This window comes from Cavia porcellus, unplaced genomic scaffold (assembly GCF_034190915.1).
Source record: "Cavia porcellus strain 051 isolate PalLab524CR breed Dunkin Hartley unplaced genomic scaffold, mCavPor4.1 scaffold_16, whole genome shotgun sequence".
NCBI classification, from domain to species: domain Eukaryota; kingdom Metazoa; phylum Chordata; class Mammalia; order Rodentia; family Caviidae; genus Cavia; species Cavia porcellus.
Window position 1 is genome coordinate 67,851,586 of NW_026947499.1, and position 22,426 is coordinate 67,874,011.

At 41.7% G+C, this 22,426-nt stretch overlaps 2 protein-coding genes across 8 annotated transcripts in view; one reads left to right on the forward strand and one right to left on the reverse strand.

Moving 5' to 3' along the window:
* The window catches only part of Adgrb3 (adhesion G protein-coupled receptor B3), a 720,698-nt gene that overhangs the window by 114,694 nt on the left and 583,578 nt on the right, over window positions 1–22,426 (reverse strand). The gene's annotated exons all lie outside the window — the stretch shown is intronic.
* On the forward strand, window positions 6,888–12,472 carry LOC134470769 (uncharacterized). Its single transcript, XM_063227043.1, is given in 1 exon segment — window positions 6,888–12,472. A coding segment is annotated over 1 exon segment (5,148 nt). The 5' UTR covers window positions 6,888–6,896; the 3' UTR covers window positions 12,045–12,472.

Consider the following 22,426-nt stretch of genomic DNA (forward strand, 5'->3'; position numbering starts at 1 on the left):
TACTTTGTAAATTGAATTTTCCAGGAAATTTTAATTGTATATAATCTTCTCTTGGAGCCTATCCTTTATTAAGTTAAAAACAATATAAGCAGTGAATAAGAATGCAGTGTTTGACCCATCATCTATGGTTAAGTGCATCTGTCCTCACATCTCTTTATAATGGTTAACTTGGGATTTAAACTGTCTGCTAAGATGAAGAGATACAGGTGGAATAAAAGGAAGAATTTCAATTTATAAAGATGAACTAAATGAGGTTCACCTGAGCATTATATAACTGGGTCACGTTGAGGTTCTGTCCCAGTGCTACCATTAATTATTTGCTTTCATCTACTGTCTGTGTCTCAGTTTCTTCACTTGCCAAATGAGGAGTTTAAGAGAAGTTAATCAAGACTTCTTTCAACATGATATGAATTCTGGTGAGACAGCACCTCGATTTCCCTTAGCATTTAATCTGTCTGAAATTTCATTCTCCACAATGGCTCTTTAAATTGATCAAAAGTAGAAAACAAACCCACTTACATTTAAGATAGACTTGGAAATTCAAAGGCTACAGTTTTTGAAATCTCAGATTTCTAAACACAGTTAACATGTATGAGATGTACACATGAGGCAAATATGGTCTGTGCTTCTGCTAGATGCCTCAAGCTTCTGGAGAATATTGCCCAACCTGGTGCTCTTAGGAAATCTGACTGGTGCTTACATGAAAGAGTTATGTCTTAGTAAGTCATCAGCTTCCCGCTATGAAGATGCAAAAATCATTCAGAACCACCATGAAAAATCTCCCTTTTCACTGTTATGAATGTTGACAGGAAAAGTTGAGAAAACTTTTTTGTATCATAAGCAATTATATATCTGACATACAGCCTATAAATGAGAATGAGGATTGGTTAATGCTTAACAATTTATTAAGCAGTGTACCTCTATTCCTTGCCTTAGAGACTGTGAACAGGAAAATCATAGTTAAACAGTGCTGTAGAAATGACTCCAAACACACTCAGCCATCTTATCTTTAACAAAGGAGCCAAACATACTCACTAGAAGAAAGATAGCCTGTTTAATAAATGGTGTTGGAAAGACTGGCTTTCTACCTACCTGCTGAAGACTAAAACTAGACCCAATATTTCCCACTATGCTAAAATCAAAATGGATCAAAGATCTAATATTAAAACCGAAACATTGAACCTTCCAGAAGAGAAAATAGGTAGAATTCTTGAAGACACAGATGTAGGCAAAGACTTCACGAAAAAAACCCAAATCGCATGATTACAAAGCATCAACAACTGGGATCTCATTTTATTAAAAAGTTTTTTTGCACAACAAAAGAAATCACCAACAGAGTGAAGACACAACAACCCACTGAGTTGGAAAAAGGACTTTTGCAAGTTGTTCCTCAGACAAAGGACTTGTATCTAGAGCATATAAAGAAGTGAAAAAGATCAGACCCTCCAAACTTCAAGACCCAATCCAAAAATGGGATTGAAGATGCATATGTACTTCTCAGATGAAGAAATACAAATGGCAAATAAATATATAAAACAATGTTCAACATCACTGGTCATTTGAGAGGTGCAAATTAAAACAACACTGAGATTCCATCTCATTCCAGAAACAATGAATATCATCAAGAAATCAACCAATACCAAACGCTGGTGGGGCTGTGGGGAAAAAGGAATACTTCTCCCTGCTGGCGTGAGTGTAGACTGGTGCAATCACTGTGGAAATCAGTGTGAAAATTTCCCCAAAAAACTAGGGCTAGAGGTTCCACTTGACCCATTCTTCTTGTTGGTATCTTCATGAAAGAATTTAAAGCATCAGACCACAGTGATGTATGAACACTTGTGTTTACAGCAGCATAGTTTGTAACAGCTAAATCTTTGAAACAGCCCAAATGCACAACAGCTGATGACTAGATAAACAAGTTGTGGTTTTTTTTTAATATAATGAAGTACTACTCTATCATATAGAAGGATAAATTTGAGACATTTTTAGGCTAATGGATGTACCTTGAGATCATATTCTCCTATGAAACACCCCATTGTCTCTCTGGTGTGATAAAGTCAAAGTGTAAATAAGGATCAAAGTGTATAATAGATATTGTGAAACAGGAAAAATTTGTTCAAATGGGAAGGGGAACTGGTGAGGGAGAAAAAGGAAGAAGAAAGAAAAAAATGAGAAAAGGATAAAATGGATACAAAACTTTTGTTAATAATGAGGGAAATAAGAGCTGAAGGGAGGGGAGAGGAACGAGAAAATAGAAGAATCAAGATCTATCAAGTACAGGTACAAATTCCCTATGATGAATGTGATCATATGTATATCTTAATTGCACCCATAAATTGAATTTATAATTTACAAGCTCATCCCTATGAAAATCAGTATGGGGGCTGGGGGTTTAGCTCAGCGGCATAAGAGCCTGCCTTGTAAGCAGGTAGTCGTGAGTTCAATCTCTGGTACCGATAGAAAGGAAAAAGACAAAAAAAAAAAAAAAATTTAAAGAAAATCAGTATGAATGAGACAACAATAAAAGCAGATGGATGCAGATATGTAAAAAGAAATAGGACTGAGGTTTCCTTGACTATTTCCTGATAGCTCTGTGTGTGTGTGTGTGTGTGTGTGTGTGTGTGTATGTGTGTGTGTGTGTATGTGTGTGTGTACTCATAGTTACAGTTTATTAAAGGGAGAGGACACAGATTAAAGTCAATCACTTGAGGTGGAGTCCAGGAGGGCTCCGAATTCCTCACCACTGTCACAGCAGGGATGTGTGACAGCATGCGTGGAGTATCACCACTTTGGTGTTCACAGTGTGTAGCTACTTAATAAAGATAAATTACATAAAATTCACTTCAAATTCAGACTTCGTTCTCCATAGTGTCAGAATCATGGTATGTTTCAAAACCTTTCCAGTTTACTAAATTCAAGACTATTTCCTTTTGGTGGCAATCTAACACCTACATGTAGAAAAAAGCTGTGTGTGCAGGCTCAGGTATGCTATTACATTTAAAATTCAATTGTCATTTTCACATAGGGTTGATATGAAAAGTTGAGAATTGTCAATAAATGGTATATTTTTTTTGAAAAACAGAGAAATTTAAAATAATACGTCATGCCAGTGTTCCTAGTGACCCATGAAGAAATCATTTATGCACGTAAAGAACTGATGTTAATAAGGTCAGAGGGAATGAGAATGAAGAGCAAGTGAAAATACTTAACGGGTAAATTGCTTTCACTTGCTTTCAAATCTGTTTATCTTTTCTATGGAGTGGCTTCCAGTCTAAAATGACAAAAACTTAAATATATCTAGAACAAAATGAAACAAAATGAAGAATTAAGAATAAGCAAGTAAATAAACTTACAGCTTATTTGACTCTATTTTTGGTGAAGATGCAATCTCAGTGAACCACAGGGATGCTTCAAATACTGTTTGCTGTAGCATAGTCTAGAATCTGATGTAAGGTGAGTATGTAAGGGACTCCAGCCAAGTTAGGCTGAGTTAAAGATAAGAGAGGGATGGCCATTTTTTCTTTGCTTTTTCCCAAAATATACTTATGTATTCTCAGGAGAGAAGAGAATTCAATAAAGGCAAGGATGCTAATATGGATTGCAAGTGCTTATCACCTGTTAATAAACACAGGCTCTCTAATTATAAATTAGACTTAAATCATTCTATAAAACACTGTATTATTTTATATTTGTTCTGCTATTAAAATACATATCAGCTTATAAGGAAATTGCAACTAACGTTTACTTCTAATTTTGGTCCTATTTGGACATATGCCATAGAATGTTTCTTTTGCAAAAGCATGAAGTTAATTGAAAAACATGGTATATGTTTAAAATTTTAAAAATGTATTACAATGAAAGAGATGTTGCCACTAATCCTCCTCAAAATATTCCATGTGGCTTCCAACACATCCCATCATCCTTGCTACTTTCTGAAACAGTTCTAGAGATGCTCTTTCCTGAACGTCTTTACTTGTGCGATTGTGGCTACCTCAACATCCTGAATCTATTAACAATGTTTCCGTTTCCCTTGACTTTAGGGAAGTTTTGACTTTAGGAAAGACATAGACGGAACATGGTACCAGAACTGGCGAATAAGATGAATGAATAATGTTTTACTGGCCTGCCTTTATATTGCATGGCCTTTAGCAGCTTCAACCATACTTTTGATTACATCTCATAAAGACACTTGATGAAAAAAGACTTCCAGAACTGCTGCTAAAGTGACAAGAATTAGGGGTAAGTGTGTGTGAAGGCAGGGGCAGTGTTTTGAGAGGGATTAAAGACAATGTGGCTTCTATTTCAAAGTATTTTAAAATTTAAACATTCAACATACTTTTCAGTTCATCCGATACAAAACATTTTGGCCTTCAGTTTCAATTTGGATGGTTAAAATAAATTCTTTCATCAGAAAAATCAAGATTTACTATGAATGTCCAAAGTTTAGAGATTATTGTATAGACAAATTTAGGAATAGTTCCATCCAGAGGCAAAGAGTCATAGAAATGAAAATGTTTATTCATTTAGGGCTTTCTTAATTTACATACTTCTTTAAAAAGTATCAAGAGAGACTCCTTAAATCAAACAGTAGACTGATTTTACTGAGATTCTATAATTATCAAATAACAGACATTAAATGTACAGAAATAAGCATATTCATATAAGAATTTCTATTGCATTCAATATCCCTGAATGAATGTGTGTTTGTGAGTCAAACCTGTTTTTAGTTCCCTACAACCAAGAGCTCTTCATTCTAGATAAATATTGATTCCAAAGAAATATATTAACGTTTTTTAATTCTCTTTGTAAAGCCTCCAAATATACGACAAGCTGAACTTAAGGCATTTTTGAAATTCCATCAGTTCTAACAGCTGGAGATCTTTTTCTTACAAAAAACATGCATTTCCTTGCAGGGTTCAGAAAAGTTTCCCAGCACCACTCGTTAAGAAAGGCCACCATGATAGATTAGCCTTGCTGCTACCACTTTCCTTGTAAAGTAGTTTTCGTGTGTGTGTGTGTGTGTGTGTGTGTGTGTGTGTGTGTGTGTGTATTCCAATTTTCTATTCAGTAGTATGACTGAAAGTAATTATTCAAATACAAAGCCCTATTGTAAAAGAACGTGGAGATGATGAAAAAAACACCCAAAAGCAAATGGACTGCTATGACATTAGACATTAGACGATTTTATTTTTCACTGTATTTATTGGCAATTACCATTAGGCAAGATCTTTGTGCAAGAGACTGAGGGCAGATTCAGTCCATTTGCAGGGAGATAATGTTCCTAAACATGTATTACACCGCTGCAGATATATAATAAAAGAATTTCCATTTTCAGCCTATCAATGTATCATCACTAAACTGTTGCAAAAATATTCAACTATGATTGTCCATTTCCTTAATATAAGGACAGATGAAACTGAAAATATATGAATGAAACAGAATGTAGTCTAGGACATTTATGGAAATTGCAATAAAAATACTGAAGGAAAGGGGTGGATAAATTCTATTTTTCCCCCAGTGAGAATCCTAGAATGTTGAGAGTTGTAATGAAATTTAAGATGATTTTCTGTAACCTCTCCTGACAGAGTATAACTCTTCTCATACTCTCTCTGGAGCAAGTACATACACTTGTACTTCCGTTTAACTGGTGTTGAGAGAGGTTGAGAGCCTAATTAGTTACAGAGTCAGGATGTAGGATAAGACCATTTTGTTTGCCATGACAAACTGACTTTGAAATCATGTCTAAAAAGAAATCCTAATACAAAGAGAAAATAAATATATTACCTTCTACTCCCAAAGAGGGATGCCACCCCATATCTCTTACTTCTCAAAGAGAAGTAAACACACCTGTAACAGATGTGAGAGTCGACCCCCCTGCTACAACCCCCTCCCCAGAGCGGGGGAATGAAAGGGCTAACTCTCTAACTCCCCAGAGCTATCAGAACAGAGCAGTAAAGAATGCTTCACTCCCTAAACCTTTCCCAGGAGATAATCAGAGCAGGGCCAAAGGGAACGTCTCTGCTAGTCATTAACCACTAGATGTTCTGTTCTCTGTAAAGATAGAGATAAGCAAAAGAATGTACTGTATAAACAGGACCGGGGGCACCTGGCACTCTAAGGTCAACCCAAGACCCTCGGTCTCCATGGTTACTCAGCCCCAGACCCTCAAATCAGCATTAGCCAGGTCCTGCGCCGCTCAGAATTAACCAATGCGATTTGCTTCTGTAAACTTGCTTGCCTCCTGCGTGTACCTTTAAAAACCCTGCACAAATTCCCCTCGGAGCCCCCCTCCGCACACGTTTGCCTGAGGGACCCCATGCGCATGGAAATAAACTTTCTTTTCCTCACCAAGAGCTGAGTCCTTGGGGTCTCTTTCCCTGCGGCGTTGGCCCTAACATCGTGGAGGCCCCAGCGAGATTAGCACGTCTCACGGGAGGTGACCCCAACGGCTCTACGGGTGAGTACGACTGGTCGCTTTTCATACCACCGGTGTTTACGCCCCGAGCCATACGGCTCCGATCTAGGGGCAATTTTTGTTATCTGTTTCGTACTCTGTTCCCTGGTGACTGGGGGACGCCCCACACGGTTTCCGTGGTTCACCGTCTGCGATAGGGTCTCCCTATCGATCTGGGGGATTTCGATTCCCAATCTGTGGTCCGTCTGGGCCAATCTGGAGACACCCTTTGAGGTGACTCATCTGGGGGATTTCGATTCCCAGTCTGTGGTCCACCCGGGCCAATCTGGAGACACCCTGTAAGGTGTCTCATTTGGAGTGAAACTGATGCGTATGCATGTGAATGAAGTGGCCGGCCTGATTGTTTTGTGTGTCGTGGGTGCTGTGTTAGGTTATTTGTTGTACCGCGCTTGCGTTAACTGCCCTGTGACAATAGAACGTCATGGGACAGTCGACCTCATCCCCATTGTCCCTCACCCTCGACCATTGGTCGGAGGTGCGGAAGAGGGCTCACGATCTCTCCTTGCAGGTCAAGAAGAGTAAGTGGCAGGATTTCTGCTCGACTGAGTGGCCTGCTTTCTCTGTGGGGTGGCCACCAGAGGGGACTTTTCATCTGCCCCTCATTCTAGCAGTTAAGGACGTCATCTTCCGCCCCGGACAAAGGGGGCACCCTGATCAAGTCGCTTACATCCTGGTATGGCAGGACCTCAGGGAGGAACCCCCATTATGGGTAAAATCCTTTCTTCCCCCTTCTGACTCATCTGTACCAAAGCTTTTAGCTCTGAAAGGACCTCCCACTTCGGCTCCGGTCCTGCCCGAGTCTCAGCCTGATCTACCCTTACTCGACTATGACCAGCCTCCTCCTTCCCAGCCGACTCAACCTCCCCCGTACCCACTCTCTCCTCCAGCCTCCTCGTCCGAATCGAGTGCTGCTTCTCCGTCAGCCCCCTCTTCACCTGAGCTAAATTCCTCTTCTCCTCCGGTACCCACGTCCCCTCTATATCCCCCACTCCCTGCGATGGCTTGCCCCGAGCCCACACCTCCGGGGCCCACGGGCCCAGCCCAGAACACTCGGAGCAAGCTACGGCCTGAGGATCCAGTCGTTGCCCTCCCTCTCCGTCCCTATGGGCCCATGATAGACGATGGGACAGATGGAGGGCAGATGCCCGCTTTACAGTACTGGCCTTTTTCTACCTCAGATCTCTATAACTGGAAAAACAATAACCCTCCTTTTTCTGATGATCCTTCTAAGCTAACAGGTCTAATGGATTCTGTTATGTTCTCCCACCAACCCACATGGGACGACTGTCAACAGCTCCTAGGGGTCCTGTTCACCACCGAGGAAAGAGACCGCATCCTCCTGGAAGCCCGGAAAGCTGTTCCCGGAGAGGATGGCAGACCCACCCAGAGACCAGACCGGATCGATGACTTCTTCCCCTTAAAGCGCCCCAACTGGGACCCCAACTCACCTGCTGGTAGGCAGCATCTTTCTATCTATCGCCAGACTCTAATGGCAGGTCTCCGGGCGGCCGCAAGGCGCCCCACTAATCTGGCCAAGGTAAGAGAAGTTACCCAAGGACCTACTGAGACTCCCTCAGTTTTTCTAGAACGCCTGATGGAAGCTTACCGGCGATATACGCCTTTTAACCCTGAGGAGGAAGGCCAAAAAGGCTCGATAGCTATGGCCTTTATAGGACAATCGGCCCCTGATATAAGACGTAAGCTCCAAAGGCTAGATGGTCTCCAAGACCTGACTCTGAGGGATCTTGTTAAGGAAGCTGAAAAGGTCTACTATAAGCGAGAGACAGAGGAAGAGAAAGAGTTAGCTAGGGACAAAAGACGAAACAAGGAATTAACTAAGATGTTGGCCACAGTTATTCAGGGAAAACCTGAGCCAGGAAAGGGAAAGCCCACTCGCCCTCCATTAGACCCTGATCAATGTGCATATTGTAAGGAAAAAGGACACCTGATCAAAGACTGTGAAAAGTTAAAAAAGAAACGGGCCAAAGAAGAACGAGAAAGACAGTCCTCACAGCGATCCCGAGCCCCCATGCTCGCCCTAGATGAAGAAGACTAGGGACTTCGGGGCTCGGATCCCCTCCCCGAGCTCAGGGTAATGTTTAAAGTGGAGGGGACTCCCGTGGAATTCGAGGTCGATACGGGAGCTGTTTATTCGGCCTTACAAGCCCCCTTAGGGGCCCTTTCAACTAAGAAATCATTAGTTCAAGGGGCTAACGGGAGCAAATATCGCTCGTGGACCACTGAGCGCACAGTTGACTTAGGCAAGGGAAAAGTAAAACACTCCTTTTTGGTTATTCCCGAATGTCCTGCTCCCCTCCTGGGACGGGACTTATTAACCAAACTGGGGGCAAAGATTTCCTTTGAGCCCCAAGGACCTCAAGTGACATTCCGTAACCCAAAGGTTGGGCAACCTATGGTTACGGTGTTATCCCTAAAACTGGAAGATGAATATAGGCTCTACGACCACCAGGATCCCCAGCCTATCGCCCCAGCCTGGTTAACTGATTTTAAAGAATCCTGGGCCGAGACGGCTGGACTCGGGCTGGCAAGCCAGCAACCGCCTGTAGTGGTTACTTTAAAAACCACTGCCTCCCCTATTCGGGTCAAGCAATATCCCATTAATAGAGAAGCTCACCTAGGGATTAAGGTGCACATACAGAGACTTTTAGACCAAGGGGTATTAACTCCTTGTCGGTCTGCATGGAATACTCCGTTACTCCCGGTCAAAAAGCCCGGGACGAATGACTACAGACCGGTACAGGACCTAAGGGAGGTCAATAGCAGGGTAGAAGACATTCACCCCACCGTACCCAATCCCTATAATCTCCTCAGCGGGTTAAATCCGTCAAGGACTTGGTATACTGTTCTGGATTTAAAGGATGCCTTTTTCTGTTTGCCTTTACACAAAGATAGCCAGCCCTTATTTGCATTTGAATGGACGGACCCTGAGACTGGGTCCGCCGGACAACTAACCTGGACGCGCCTCCCACAGGGCTTCAAAAACAGCCCAACCATCTTTGATGAAGCCCTACATAAGGATTTAGCCCCCTTTCGGGCTCAACACCCAAACCTCACCCTTCTTCAATATGTAGATGACTTGCTGCTGGCTGCGGACTCTGAGGGTGACTGCACAAGCGGAACTCAGGACCTTTTACGTGAGTTGGCTATCCTGGGGTATAGGGCATCAGCAAAAAAGGCTCAAATTTGTAAGCGAGAGGTAATTTTTCTGGGCTACTCCTTAAAAGGGGGACAAAGGTGGCTCACTGAGGCCAGAAAACAGACTGTGGTCCAGATTCCCCCTCCAAAGAGTCAAAAACAATTACGAGAGTTCCTGGGCACTGCGGGGTTCTGCCGGTTATGGATCCCCGGATTCGCAACTTTGGCAGCTCCCCTATATCCGTTACTGAAGGGGGGATCTCCCTTTATCTGGAAAAAAGATCACCAGCAGGCCTTTGATGCCATCAAGCGGGCTCTCCTGTCCGCTCCGGCCCTGGCTCTTCCTAATGTGGATAAGCCCTTTACTCTCTTCATGGAAGAAAAAAAAGGAATGGCGAGAGGAGTGCTGACCCAGGCCTTTGGGCCATGGAGGCGTCCGGTGGCTTACCTCTCAAAAAGACTGGACACTGTGGCAAGCGGGTGGCCACCCTGCCTAAAGGCCATCGCAGCAGCTGCCTTGCTCATTAAAGACGCTGACAAATTGACTTTGGGACAGAAAATAACAATCATTGCCCCGCACACGCTAGAAAGCATCATCCGCCAGCCTCCAGACAGGTGGCTCTCAAATGCCAGAGTTACTCATTATCAGAGCCTCTTGCTCAACAAGGACAAGATAACTTTTGGACCCCCGGTGACTCTCAACCCGGCGACTCTGCTGCCGGAAGAAGCTTCGGAACCCGTCCTCCATACCTGCCAGGACGTCTTGGCAGAAGAGGCCGGAGTACGACCGGACTTATTGGATTGCCCCCTACCCAATGCAGAGGTGACCTACTTCACTGACGGGAGTAGCTTTTTGATTCAAGGTAAGCGGTATGCGGGGGCGGCTGTGACCGATTATTCCAATGTTATATGGACAGCCAGACTAGAGGACGGGTCCTCGGCCCAAAAGGCCGAACTGATTGCTTTGACTAAGGCTCTGGAGCTCGCTAAAGGAAAGCGAGCGAACATTTACACGGATAGCCGATATGCTTTTGCAACGGCCCACATCCACGGGGCCATATACCGCCAGCGGGGGCTTCTGACCTCCGCAGGAAAAGAAATAAAACACAAACAGGAAATCCTCCAGTTGCTCGCTGCAGTTATGTTGCCCCAGAAGGTGGCGATAATACACTGTAACAGCCACCAGAAAGGGACTGATCCCGTCACAAGGGGAAACAACCTGGCCGATCAGGCAGCAAAATCTGCAGCCATGGGAGACTCACAGATGTTGGTGACTGATGTCAAAGATTCTCCTCAAAAGGAGAAAGCTCAGATTAACCAAACCCCTGAAACACCTGATTTGACTGCTTACATACAACAGGCCCACCGGCTCACTCACTTGGGAGCTAAAAAGCTAAGCCTACTGGCCCAACGCCAAGACTTCCCAGGGGCATCCCCCACTGCCATACGTCAGGTCGCCAATCGGGTGGTGGCTAATTGTGAGGCATGTCAATTGACCAATGCCTACCCTGCCAAGCTGGCCCCCGGCAAAAGGCTACGCGGCACCAGACCTGGACAATACTGGGAAGTGGACTTTACAGAAGTTAAGCCTGCCCGATGCGGACTAAAATATCTGCTAGTTTTTGTAGACACCTTTTCTGGATGGACTGAGGCTTTTCCTACCAAAAAGGAAACCGCTGCCGTGGTAACTAAAAAATTGATGGAAGAAATATTTCCCCGGTTCGGATTGCCAAAGGTAATAGGGTCTGATAATGGACCGGCGTTTGTGGCTAAGGTAAGTCAGGGACTGGCCAACATATTGGGGATTGATTGGAAATTACATTGTGCTTATAGACCCCAAAGTTCAGGACAGGTAGAGAGAATGAATAGAACTATTAAGGAGACCCTCACTAAATTGGCTCATGAGACTGGCTTAAAAGATTGGACGATGCTCCTGCCGTATGCCCTTTTTCGCGCGCGAAACACCCCGTCTACCAAACCCCCTAACCTTACTCCCTTCGAAATCCTTTTTGGCACTCCACCCCCCATTCGAGATCTCACTCCCTTAACTGAGCATGCTGCCTTGTTGCCAACCTCCCTGTCTGACAGGCTCATCGCCCTTGACAACCTGCAGAGGGACGTGTGGACGCAGCTAGCCTCGGCCTATGCTCCCAGTGAGTTCCCCGCGCCACATCCGTACCAGGTGGGAGACTTTGTGTTCGTCCGGCGCCACCAACAAGAGACTCTACAGCCTCGCTGGAAAGGACCGTACCAGGTCCTATTGACTACTCCTACAGCGGTAAAGGTTGACGGAGTCGCCTCTTGGATCCACGCGTCACACCTAAAGCCTGCCTCGGCACCAGTGGACGGCTCCTGGGAACTCAAACGGTCTGATAACCCCCTGAAGCTAAAGTTGCGCCGAAGGACCCCCTGAGATTATTCAGAGTACTACCCTTATGTGTCCCTCTAAGATGACCCGTATGGGACCCCAGACTTTAACCCTCCGGGCTCTAATGGGATTACTTATATTAATAATCCCCACTGTAGCTAGCCCCCATCGCCCCTGGAAATGGTCGTTAATACGATGGGGGGACTCACGTGTGGGTAGCACCTGGGAAGGATCAGGAAGTCCATGGTTTGCGCCCACACCCTGTTGGTTCTTTCCAGGGCTCCAATGTCCCAAGCAAAGTCATTTTTATCTTTGTCCCGCACCAACCGGGAGTAGATCATATTGTAATTCCCCAGGAGAATATTTTTGTGCTTATTGGGGCTGTGAAACCGCTGCAACAGGGTGGCAACCCGCCTTCCCCGATAAACACCTTAAAATGACATGGGGGCCGCCGGGATGCAGCCTAGATAACTACCCACCAGCCGGTCAGAGATCCTGTCAGGTTCTAAATATCACTGTCACCACTCCTGAGGACCCAGGTTGGCTGACAGGACGCACCTGGGGACTTCGAGTCTATGAGCCAGGTAAAGACAGGGGAAGCCTTATTCTCATAAAAAAGGTCCCCCTGCAGGCCCCATTTGTGCCCATAGGCCCAAACTTTACTCTAAAGCCAAAATATAATCAGCCTACTATAGATCCTGTTACTACTGTTCAAACTACCATAGTAAGTCCCTCAGCCATAACAGTTTCTCAAGCTCCGCTACTCCAGACAGATCACGTACCTGTCCCTCAATATTCACATTCTAACCTACTCAGTTTGATTAAAGGAGCATACATGGCTTTAAATCATACCCGACCTGATCTCCCCCAATCCTGTTGGCTATGTCTAAGTCCTAATCCCCCGTATTATGAGGGAACCGCTCTAAATGACTCTTATACACTAACCCCCAATCCCGGCCAATGCGATTGGAATCAAGTATACCACACTCTCCCCCTTCCTGGCCTCGCTGGTCAAGGAACTTGTATAGGAGCAGTTGATAACTGGCCAACAAGCTTGCGACATCTTTGCCTCTCACACACTAATTCCTTTCCCAAAGATCAGTACCTCGTCCCTCCTACTGGAGCCTTTTGGCTTTGTACCAATGGGCTCACTCCTTGTGTCTCCACTAACGTCCTCCTTGCAGACAGCAGCTCCTGCATCCTTATAGACCTTATGCCACGCATTAAATATCTCCCCCCTAACACGCTCCCCCTCATGGGAGGTCGATATAAACGAGAACCTGTCTCCCTGACCCTAGCAGTCCTATTGGGGATAGGTGTGGCGGGGGGGATAGGAACTGGCGCAGCAGCCCTCATTACTGGGCATCAGTCTCGCCAAGAGCTTCTTGCAGTAGTAAACCAAGATTTACAGGCCTTAGAAACTTCTATAACTGCGTTACAACAATCTCTCTCGTCTCTATCTGAAGTAGTGTTACAGAACAGAAGAGGCTTAGATCTTCTATTTTTAAAAGAAGGCGGTCTCTGCGCTGCACTTAGAGAAGAATGTTGTTTCTACACTGATCATACTGGGATTGTAAAAGACGCAATGGAAAAGCTGAGAGAGAGGATCAAATCTCGAGAGCCCCCTTCAAGTGAAGCCAAAATGTTTTCCTTCTGGGAATCAATCCTGCCCTATGTTCTCCCTTTACTGGGACCCCTGGCCGGATTCATTATAGTCATGGCTATAGCCCCTTGCCTCATTAACCGAGTAACCCAATTTGTGAGGGCTCAGATCTCTCAGGTAAAAGTTATGGTGCTACGTCAACAATATGACCCCTTACCTATACAGGACCTTTAGGATTAAAAGTCATTGGAAAAAAATAAAAGGGGGGAATGTGAGAGTCGACCCCCCTGCTACAACCCCCTCCCCAGAGCGGGGGAATGAAAGGGTTAACTCCCTAACTCCCCAGAGCGGGGGAATGAAAGGGTTAACTCCCTAACTCCCCAGAGCGGGGGAATGAAAGGGTTAACTCCCTAACTCCCCAGAGCGGGGGAATGAAAGGGCTAACTCCCTAACTCCCCAGAGCGGGGGGAATGAAAGGGCTAACTCTCTAACTCCCCAGAGCTATCAGAACAGAGCAGTAAAGAATGCTTCACTCCCTAAACCTTTCCCAGGAGATAATCAGAGCAGGGCCAAAGGGAACGTCTCTGCTAGTCATTAACCACTAGATGTTCTGTTCTCTGTAAAGATAGAGATAAGCAAAAGAATGTACTGTATAAACAGGACCGGGGGCACCTGGCACTCTAAGGTCAACCCAAGACCCTCGGTCTCCATGGTTACTCAGCCCCAGACCCTCAAATCAGCATTAGCCAGGTCCTGCGCCGCTCAGAATTAACCAATGCGATTTGCTTCTGTAAACTTGCTTGCCTCCTGCGTGTACCTTTAAAAACCCTGCACAAATTCCCCTCGGAGCCCCCCTCCGCACACGTTTGCCTGAGGGACCCCATGCGCATGGAAATAAACTTTCTTTTCCTCACCAAGAGCTGAGTCCTTGGGGTCTCTTTCCCTGCGGCGTTGGCCCTAACACAGAGAGCACATTTCTTGTGTGTCCTTGATTTACTGACTTCTGCATTAGAGGCCCCTGGAGGCTGCTACAGTGTATGAAAGTAGATAGCTTTATTATATAGAAACATAGGCAGAAAATATTTTACCCAGATGCTGTATCCAGCCAGTCTGGTCTACTAAGCATTAAAGGAACCAGACCCTTTTAAAATGTTTCTAAATGACTTTTAATATGTTCCTTCTCATCCTCATCCACCATAAAAAGGAGAATTATGGAGACAAAAAATCTAGAACTGAGATATTCATGAGATATGCACATACAATCTTCTATAATAAATAAGACTTTATACAACCGTGTAGTTTTTGAACACGTGAATTTGAGTTCAGGTATGAGTGGTTTTCAACCTCTCATTGACTCTTTCTGTTGTTCAATGCGTAGTCAGAAAAAGATGGCTCATTACCCTCTCCAAAGAAAATCTCCCCAGCTTAATGAGTCTCTTTGTTATTATTCTGTTGCTTTTACTCTGCGAGGTGTCCACTGCTTTTTCTGAGCCCATTAGTATGGCACAAATATAATGCTCACTGGATTACACTTTGTTATTTTAAATAGAGAAAAGAGATGAAAATTACAAATAGATGCTTGTTCAAAATTTAAAGATATAACCTAATTTTCTGGCACACAGGCACAAAAAAGAAATGTAGTTGGAGGGCTGACAAATTGGTTGCAGAGAAACTGCACACTGATTTGTAGACTACAGGACCTGCCCCTCGTAAGCCATCTTTTGTTGAATCTCATTTGCGTTGACCTGTGAACTTGCATAAATTTACACTGTGCTGACTAATTTTCTAGCAAATTTGAAATGATATTTTTGGCTTTATTGGATTCCTGTCTCTTCAGAGCTTGTACTCTCCCACTCAGGCAGGTCAAAAAATTCAGTATTAATCTTCACAACACTGCTATGGTGTGTTCTTATCCTTATTTGACATGGACTGAAGCCGAGGCAGGTAGATCATATGGGCTCCAGTGACCCCAGAGAAGCATTGATGGGAAAACTTCAGCCTTCTATTTTTTACCTACAACTTTCCATTTTTGTTGCAAGCTTCAGTAGCAGTGGTTTTAATCTCTATACAGAATTTTCAATATATTCATACAATCCCTGAAGGAATAGTAAAATTTGGAGAAAATGCAAGAAAGATGGATTGAAAACTCTCCAAGTGATTCCAAATGTCCTGTCCTGTTTACTATAGATGGGAACTATAGTTGTCCAAGGATAGTTTTATAATGTCTGCATTTTGAATTTAAATATATTTCTTTTTAAAAATCTTGTTAAAATGGTCATTCCACTGTAACAGCCAAAGAATTCTTACTTAAGGGGCCTACTAGTCTTTAGAAAAATGACTGTGAGCCCTCACATTTTTTTTCAATTTTTCTTAGTACATGTTTGCAGCATATAATCACTGCTTTTGTTGTATTTGGTACATGTATATGACACATTGTGACTTTGTTACTTTTTAGTTTACTGACTGCATTAACTTTAAGTAATGGTTTTATTACCAATACAATCTCCAGCTTTTCACTTCTATAGACCTATATGTGTACTGTGCAGTTAAATTGACAAATCTTTGTTAATATTCTATGAAAAATGGGTCTAATATTAAACATTATCCATGTCCTTCCCAAGTTCCAAGAAAAAATAACCATGGCAGATAATACTTTTAAAGTGTAAAAAATTATTCTGTTTTCCATCAACATTACTTTCAAGTCTACAATTTGCTAGCTTTCCTTTAATCCCCAAGAATCTCTGCTTTTCTTCTCCCTCCTAATGATATAGTTGTCTTTTTAAAATCCTTTCCTGTAAATGTAATTCCATTTCCAAAACTAGAAGTTTTTTTTTCTGTGTTGTTAGCTGTGGAAATTTTATTCAAATTCCCCTCTTTTGCAACAAATGGGCTCAGAAGCTTAGCAAGAATCCTCTTCAAAGCTGGACACAAGTGGGAAAATTGGATAATAAACTTCAGCAAACTCGGGAATAGAGTAACAGCCATGTTTCTACAAATAAATAGGTCTGTAGCATGCATTGAGAACTCTGCATGATACTCTGAAAAATCTACTTTTCCACTGATGTGTATTGCTAAGCTCTATTATCACAAAAAGAAATTACAAGTGGGTTCTTAGGAGAGAATGCACACTGAAAATAAACTTCTCACAAAATTTACACTATTTCTTTTTGAGACACTAGTGCAGACCAGTTTGCTAAAGCTTGAACATGATCAGCAAACAAAATAGAAAGTAATTAACTTTTTCCACATCCGATTAATGCAGTTTTGCCATTTGTTTTCAGTTGACTTCATCTCCACTCTCTAGCAGTGGAAAGAGGTAAATAGTATTTTGTTAACTTCAGACAGCATTTAAAAAAAAATTACATCTGATGAAGCAAATGAGAAGGCTGCAGTGGTGCATGATGCAATACAAAGACATTTCAGAAGACAAATTGCTTCTAATTGAATAAGGAATGACATTTTTTGAGGTAAATGGGGGCCTTAATTATAACATTTACAGAACCTGGATTTGATGATCAAAGAAAATATAACAGTTCTTGACAGTTTAGAAAATAAAGTGAAAAACAATAATATAGAAATAGTTACTCTACATACTTATGTTTCCATATCAGTGAAACAGCTTCACAGAGAAAAACAAAAACTCTCTGAGAGTAAAAAGCAATTTATATGTGACAGGATTTTTTCCAGTATTTGAAAAAAAATACTGGTACACTCATGTTGTTATCTTGTCAATAAGAAAGATTAGGCTGTATTAACACCCAGGTAAATGTAATATTCTTTTACTTGGAGTAACAATATCCGTTATGTTTGTACTAATAGGCAAGAGCACCTATTTTCGTATAGTAAGATGCCGGGTAGTTTAAAAGTGGCCCAATATAGATTTTTTTTGTCTTTTTTTTTTGGTAACGGGGATCGAACTCATGACTGCCTGCTTGCAAGGCAGGTGCTTATGCCACTGAGCTAAATCCCCAGCCCCTCCCAATATAGATTTAAAAAAAAAAAATCTAACCGGAGAAAGTTAAACATCAATGGTTTCTAGATGGAATATTCACTAATGTTCATTAAAAAATGTTCTTGCTCATTGAAAATGAGTCAACATTGATGGCTGCTTAGCAGAAGGTCTAGTCTTTGTACTCTTACAAGCATTGCTCTTGACTAGAGAACTATGTTACTCCCACATCAAAAGATTGTCACTAATCTCTGATCATGTAAAGGGGAACTTAGCAGCTCACTTCTTAACTCTCCACAAATACTTTTTATGCTAGCCATAAAGGACAAGCCTTCTCACGTGCATCAAGAGACAAGTGGGCTGGGAATATTTGGCCTTAGAAGCAAGCTCCAGAAATTTTAAGAAAATAAAAATCAGTCTGTAGTTGTACATGTTTTAATGTATTGAAACTATATAGTAACTTGGGGAGGAAAAATTGTTTTGCTTTTAGAAGAAAAGATGTTTAACAAATAATCATGTGAGAAGTATGAAAGGGTTTTGGCCCAGGCCAGACAACCGTAGCCGATAAAGCCAAGGAGCTCCTGTCTCCCTCACCCTTAGGAATCTACCTCTGACACCAAACAAAGACCAATGGGCTACCTGTGCATCCCTAATGCCCCCTTAGGTTCCACCCCAAGCCGAAGCTACTTATGTGCCTCATTCCACGTGTTCCACAGAGAGATCGCTGACCGGGGTGGAGATGCCACGCCCCAGGGGGTCGGGGGGGGGGGTCTCTCCCCGCATTCTCAAAATATAGGTCATTTATATTTCATACTTATCTTTTCAGCCGCCGCTGGTCCCCCACAGTTCTATCAAAGTATAAAAAAGAAATCAAAGGATTGAAGGACAATATCAAGATTCTACTGCTTAGAGCAGAGTATTTTCCCTAGTTTCATTGTTTCTTGGAGAGACTCTGAATTTCTCTTAAAGTGTTCTTCAAGTTTAACAGTGAACATTCGCACAGAACCCTCAAGCACTGGAATTTGTGGCATGCCTTCTTTCTCACCATCTGTATCCAATTGGTTACAACATATTAATTATTCTATTTCAGGAAGTCAACTCATACTAATTGTCACTTGATGAATAAGAATGTTGAAAATTGATATCAGTTTTCTAAATCAAGCTAAAGATTCAATGTGATCCCTACACAATTGCAATAGGCTTTTTTGTTGCTGAAATTGACAAACTTATCCTAACTTTATTGGGATATATCAACCCACCTAAATTATAGACATCTAGACAAAAGCACTACATTACACAAAATAATCTTGAAAAATATGAATGAAGTTAGGAACTCCCAGTTTCTAGACATACTAGAAAAATACAGTAAATAATAGAGACTGTGGTATTAACATATGTATGGACATGCAGATTAACAACAGAAGATGGAAATTCCAGATACAGACCCACACATAGTCATTTGATTTTACAAATGCATCAAAGCAACTCAGTGGGAAAGGAAAAATTTTCAGCATATACAATCAAAGCAATTGTATACCCAGAAAAACTAAAATGAACCCCAACCTCTATCTTATATTACATTCAAAATTTAATCTTATATGTATCATAAATCTACATAAATGTTAAGAGTAGAAGGAAAGTAAACAAAAACAAGGTAATAGAGACAAAGCTTTGTAAATAGAGATGGAAATGCGGTTTGAATGAAGAAAGGGGGATTGGGAAAGAAAGAGGAATCAAAATATATTATGCATGGGTACAAATATCTAAAATGTACCCATAAACTTAATTTAAAATAAAAAGAGTAGACAAAAAGGAATTATTATTATAGGAAATAATAAATAGGAACATTTACATAACCTAGATGAACAGCAAATATCCTTCATAGAAAAATCACAAAACACAAACTATAAAATAAAAATATGACATATGAGACCTTATAATATTTAAAACTTCTGCTCAGCAAAGGTGTCATTCACGAAATACAACAAAAGAAAACCTAGGAAATATTCTCTCTCATTCTGTCTCTCTCTCTCTCTCATACACACACACTCACACACACACAAATTCAAATAATTCAAGTAAAAAAAAATAAGTAAAAATTTGGGACTCTTTTTAGCAGTGGATGTAAAATGGTCTGTAAGCATATGAAAAGTGCTTAATCTTATTAGCTATTAAGAAACTTTAAATTAAAACTTTGGCAAGGACATGGAACACTGGAACTGTTATTAGACTGCTGGTAATAAGCTGATATGACCATTGGGGAAAATGTGGTGAGCAGTGTGTCTCTTTGTTTACTTGTTTTAAATTTAAAATATTCTAACCTATCTTTTAGTCCACATCTATGTCTTGACCCAGGAGAAACGAAAAGTCTTTAGACCTTTGTAAGAGATTTTGAACACTTGGATTCATAATAACAAATGAACCAAAAAATTGTTTATCTTTTGGAGGATAGATAAATAAATGTGATACAGTCACACATTGGAACAACACTCAGTAATAAAAAATAACAGACTACTAATACATACAATATGCTTGCATCTCAGAAACAATGTTGAGTAAAACCCCAAAAAAATGTTTTCACCGAAATATTCCATTCATATGATATCCATAAAATGGGTAAAATGATAGAAATCAGAATGATGATTACCTATGGAGGGTAAGGACTCCTTCAAAGGAGACTAGTGAGAACTTTCAGGGGTGATAATAATGTTGTTCCATGCCTTGCTGGGGTCTTGATACTATGGACAGATGTTGACTAGAACTCATCACATTAGTCACTGTGCATTTCACTGCATGTAAATTTTACCTCAATTAAAAGGGCACCAATATTTAATTATAAGATGAATAGTTCTCAAAAGCTAATGTATAATATGGTAATTATAGATAGCAATAATATATAGTATACTGGAAATTTGCTAAAATAGTAAATCTTAATGTTCCTAAACAAACAAAAAAAGTGGCAATGATGTCAGGTGGTGATTTGTTAATTGTAGCAACCATTGTACAAGCTATACTTACATCAAAACACCATCTGAGGGCTGGGGATTTAGGTCAGCAGTGGTGTAAGCACCTGGCTGGCAAGTGCAGGGTTGTGAGTCTGATCCCCAGTATCACAAAAACAAAATAAAACAACCCCCAAAACCACCACCTGAAATATATACAATTTTTACTTTATTAATTATACCTCAAAAAGAAAAGCTTATTGTGTCACAGCCTTAGGTACAATCTTACTTGATTCTTATATTATCTCCTCAGCACTAAATTAGAAAAAACAGATACTTCATTCATGTAAAAATATTTAATGAGCTCCTGTTATGTAGCAGGTAGCAGATGCAGTGCTAGGAAGTATAATAGCACAAATCAAGCAGATAGTAACCTTTCCCTTCTGAACTTAAATAGAAATAAAAAGTAACAACAATGAAGGGGGAAATCCCGAGTTCTTAGAAAAGGTAAGGAGGAAAACATTATTGTGTTTTGGTTTGGGGAACTGAGACTTCAGAGAAAACTTTCCTGATAAGATTACATTGTCTGCTGGACACACGTAAATTACCAAGTGGAAAGGCAGTTAGCTGTGGAGATGGGCGAGTGCATGGGACAGCCCCAGGAGTGGACAGCAGGCAAAGCACAAAGCAGACAGGAAGCCTGTGGAAGGGGCTTTGTTCATGATTATGCACAAGCCCGGGACATGGTCACCTGGCTAAGGCTTGCTTGTGAGCCACCCCGGGGAGACTGCCAGCAATGACAGGAATGTGGTGAAAGAAAGGAAAACTAATGACTGTGAGGTGCCGAGGGGGAGATTCGGAGCCAGGTCCCCGTGGAGCCTGGGAGCTGTTTTAGGGGTTTTGCATTTCAATGTGGATACCGCAGGCTTCACTTATTTTCACTGAAGGGCTTCGAGTAGACCTGGGTCATGACCTGACTTACAGCTTTAAAAGATCACTAGATGGTGCAGCTAGGCTGAGTAACTTGACAAACGACATGAGACTAGAAAGTTGCAGCGTGTAAAGCCCCTCAGTCAGCAGAAGTGAAAGGTCCTCTGCACCTGGGACTTCCCGGCTATGCCTTCAACTGCTGTGGCTCTGACAGCTCAAGGCAGCCCGGAACTACCTGGGAGCTCACACTCCTCAAGTGCAGAACGCTGAAAGTGCAGGGTACAGAGGTGTCTTTGTAAAGCCAGACAGCCTTAAGGCAGCAATAGGTAATAAATACCGATGATCATGTTCATTGCTATAAATAGCAATTTTCTTAGGTACATAGGAATTCTCTTTTCAGTTTTATTTTCAAGGTTAAGTTTCCAAGCAGATGAATTGTTCTTATTTCAAGTTAAAAGAAAACAAGCAAAGTGTATGAAAAAGAAAAGCAGAAAAGTAGAACTAATTTGTATTTCATAATAACAATAAACATTATTATCCATTAGGAAAATACAAACAATTTAGTTGGCAATAGGATGGTTAAATAGATACCAATCAAATTCATTCAAAGCCCTCTGCAGTCTTAATTGTGTATATATTGCTGTGGTGTTGTCTACCAGAGGTACATCTATGGAGATACATAAAAACTATGTGCATTATAGTCAGTATTACAATACTTTACACAGATACTCATCATGAAAATTAATGAATCAAAATTCTGTTTGGGTTTCTACTGTTCAAGCTAATCATTTTTTCTTTCTATTATAGCTGAAACCCTAACCTGTGATTCAGTTCACTAGCAGACTAGAATAACTGTAAATATTGTAATTCATTACTTTGAATCTCATACATCTTAAACTTTATAGCTAAGACCTAGACAACTCAATCATGTACTTACGTCTTTCTTCAAGGCATGTGATTTAAAATACACTGACTAGCTATTACAAAAGAAGGCAAAAACAGA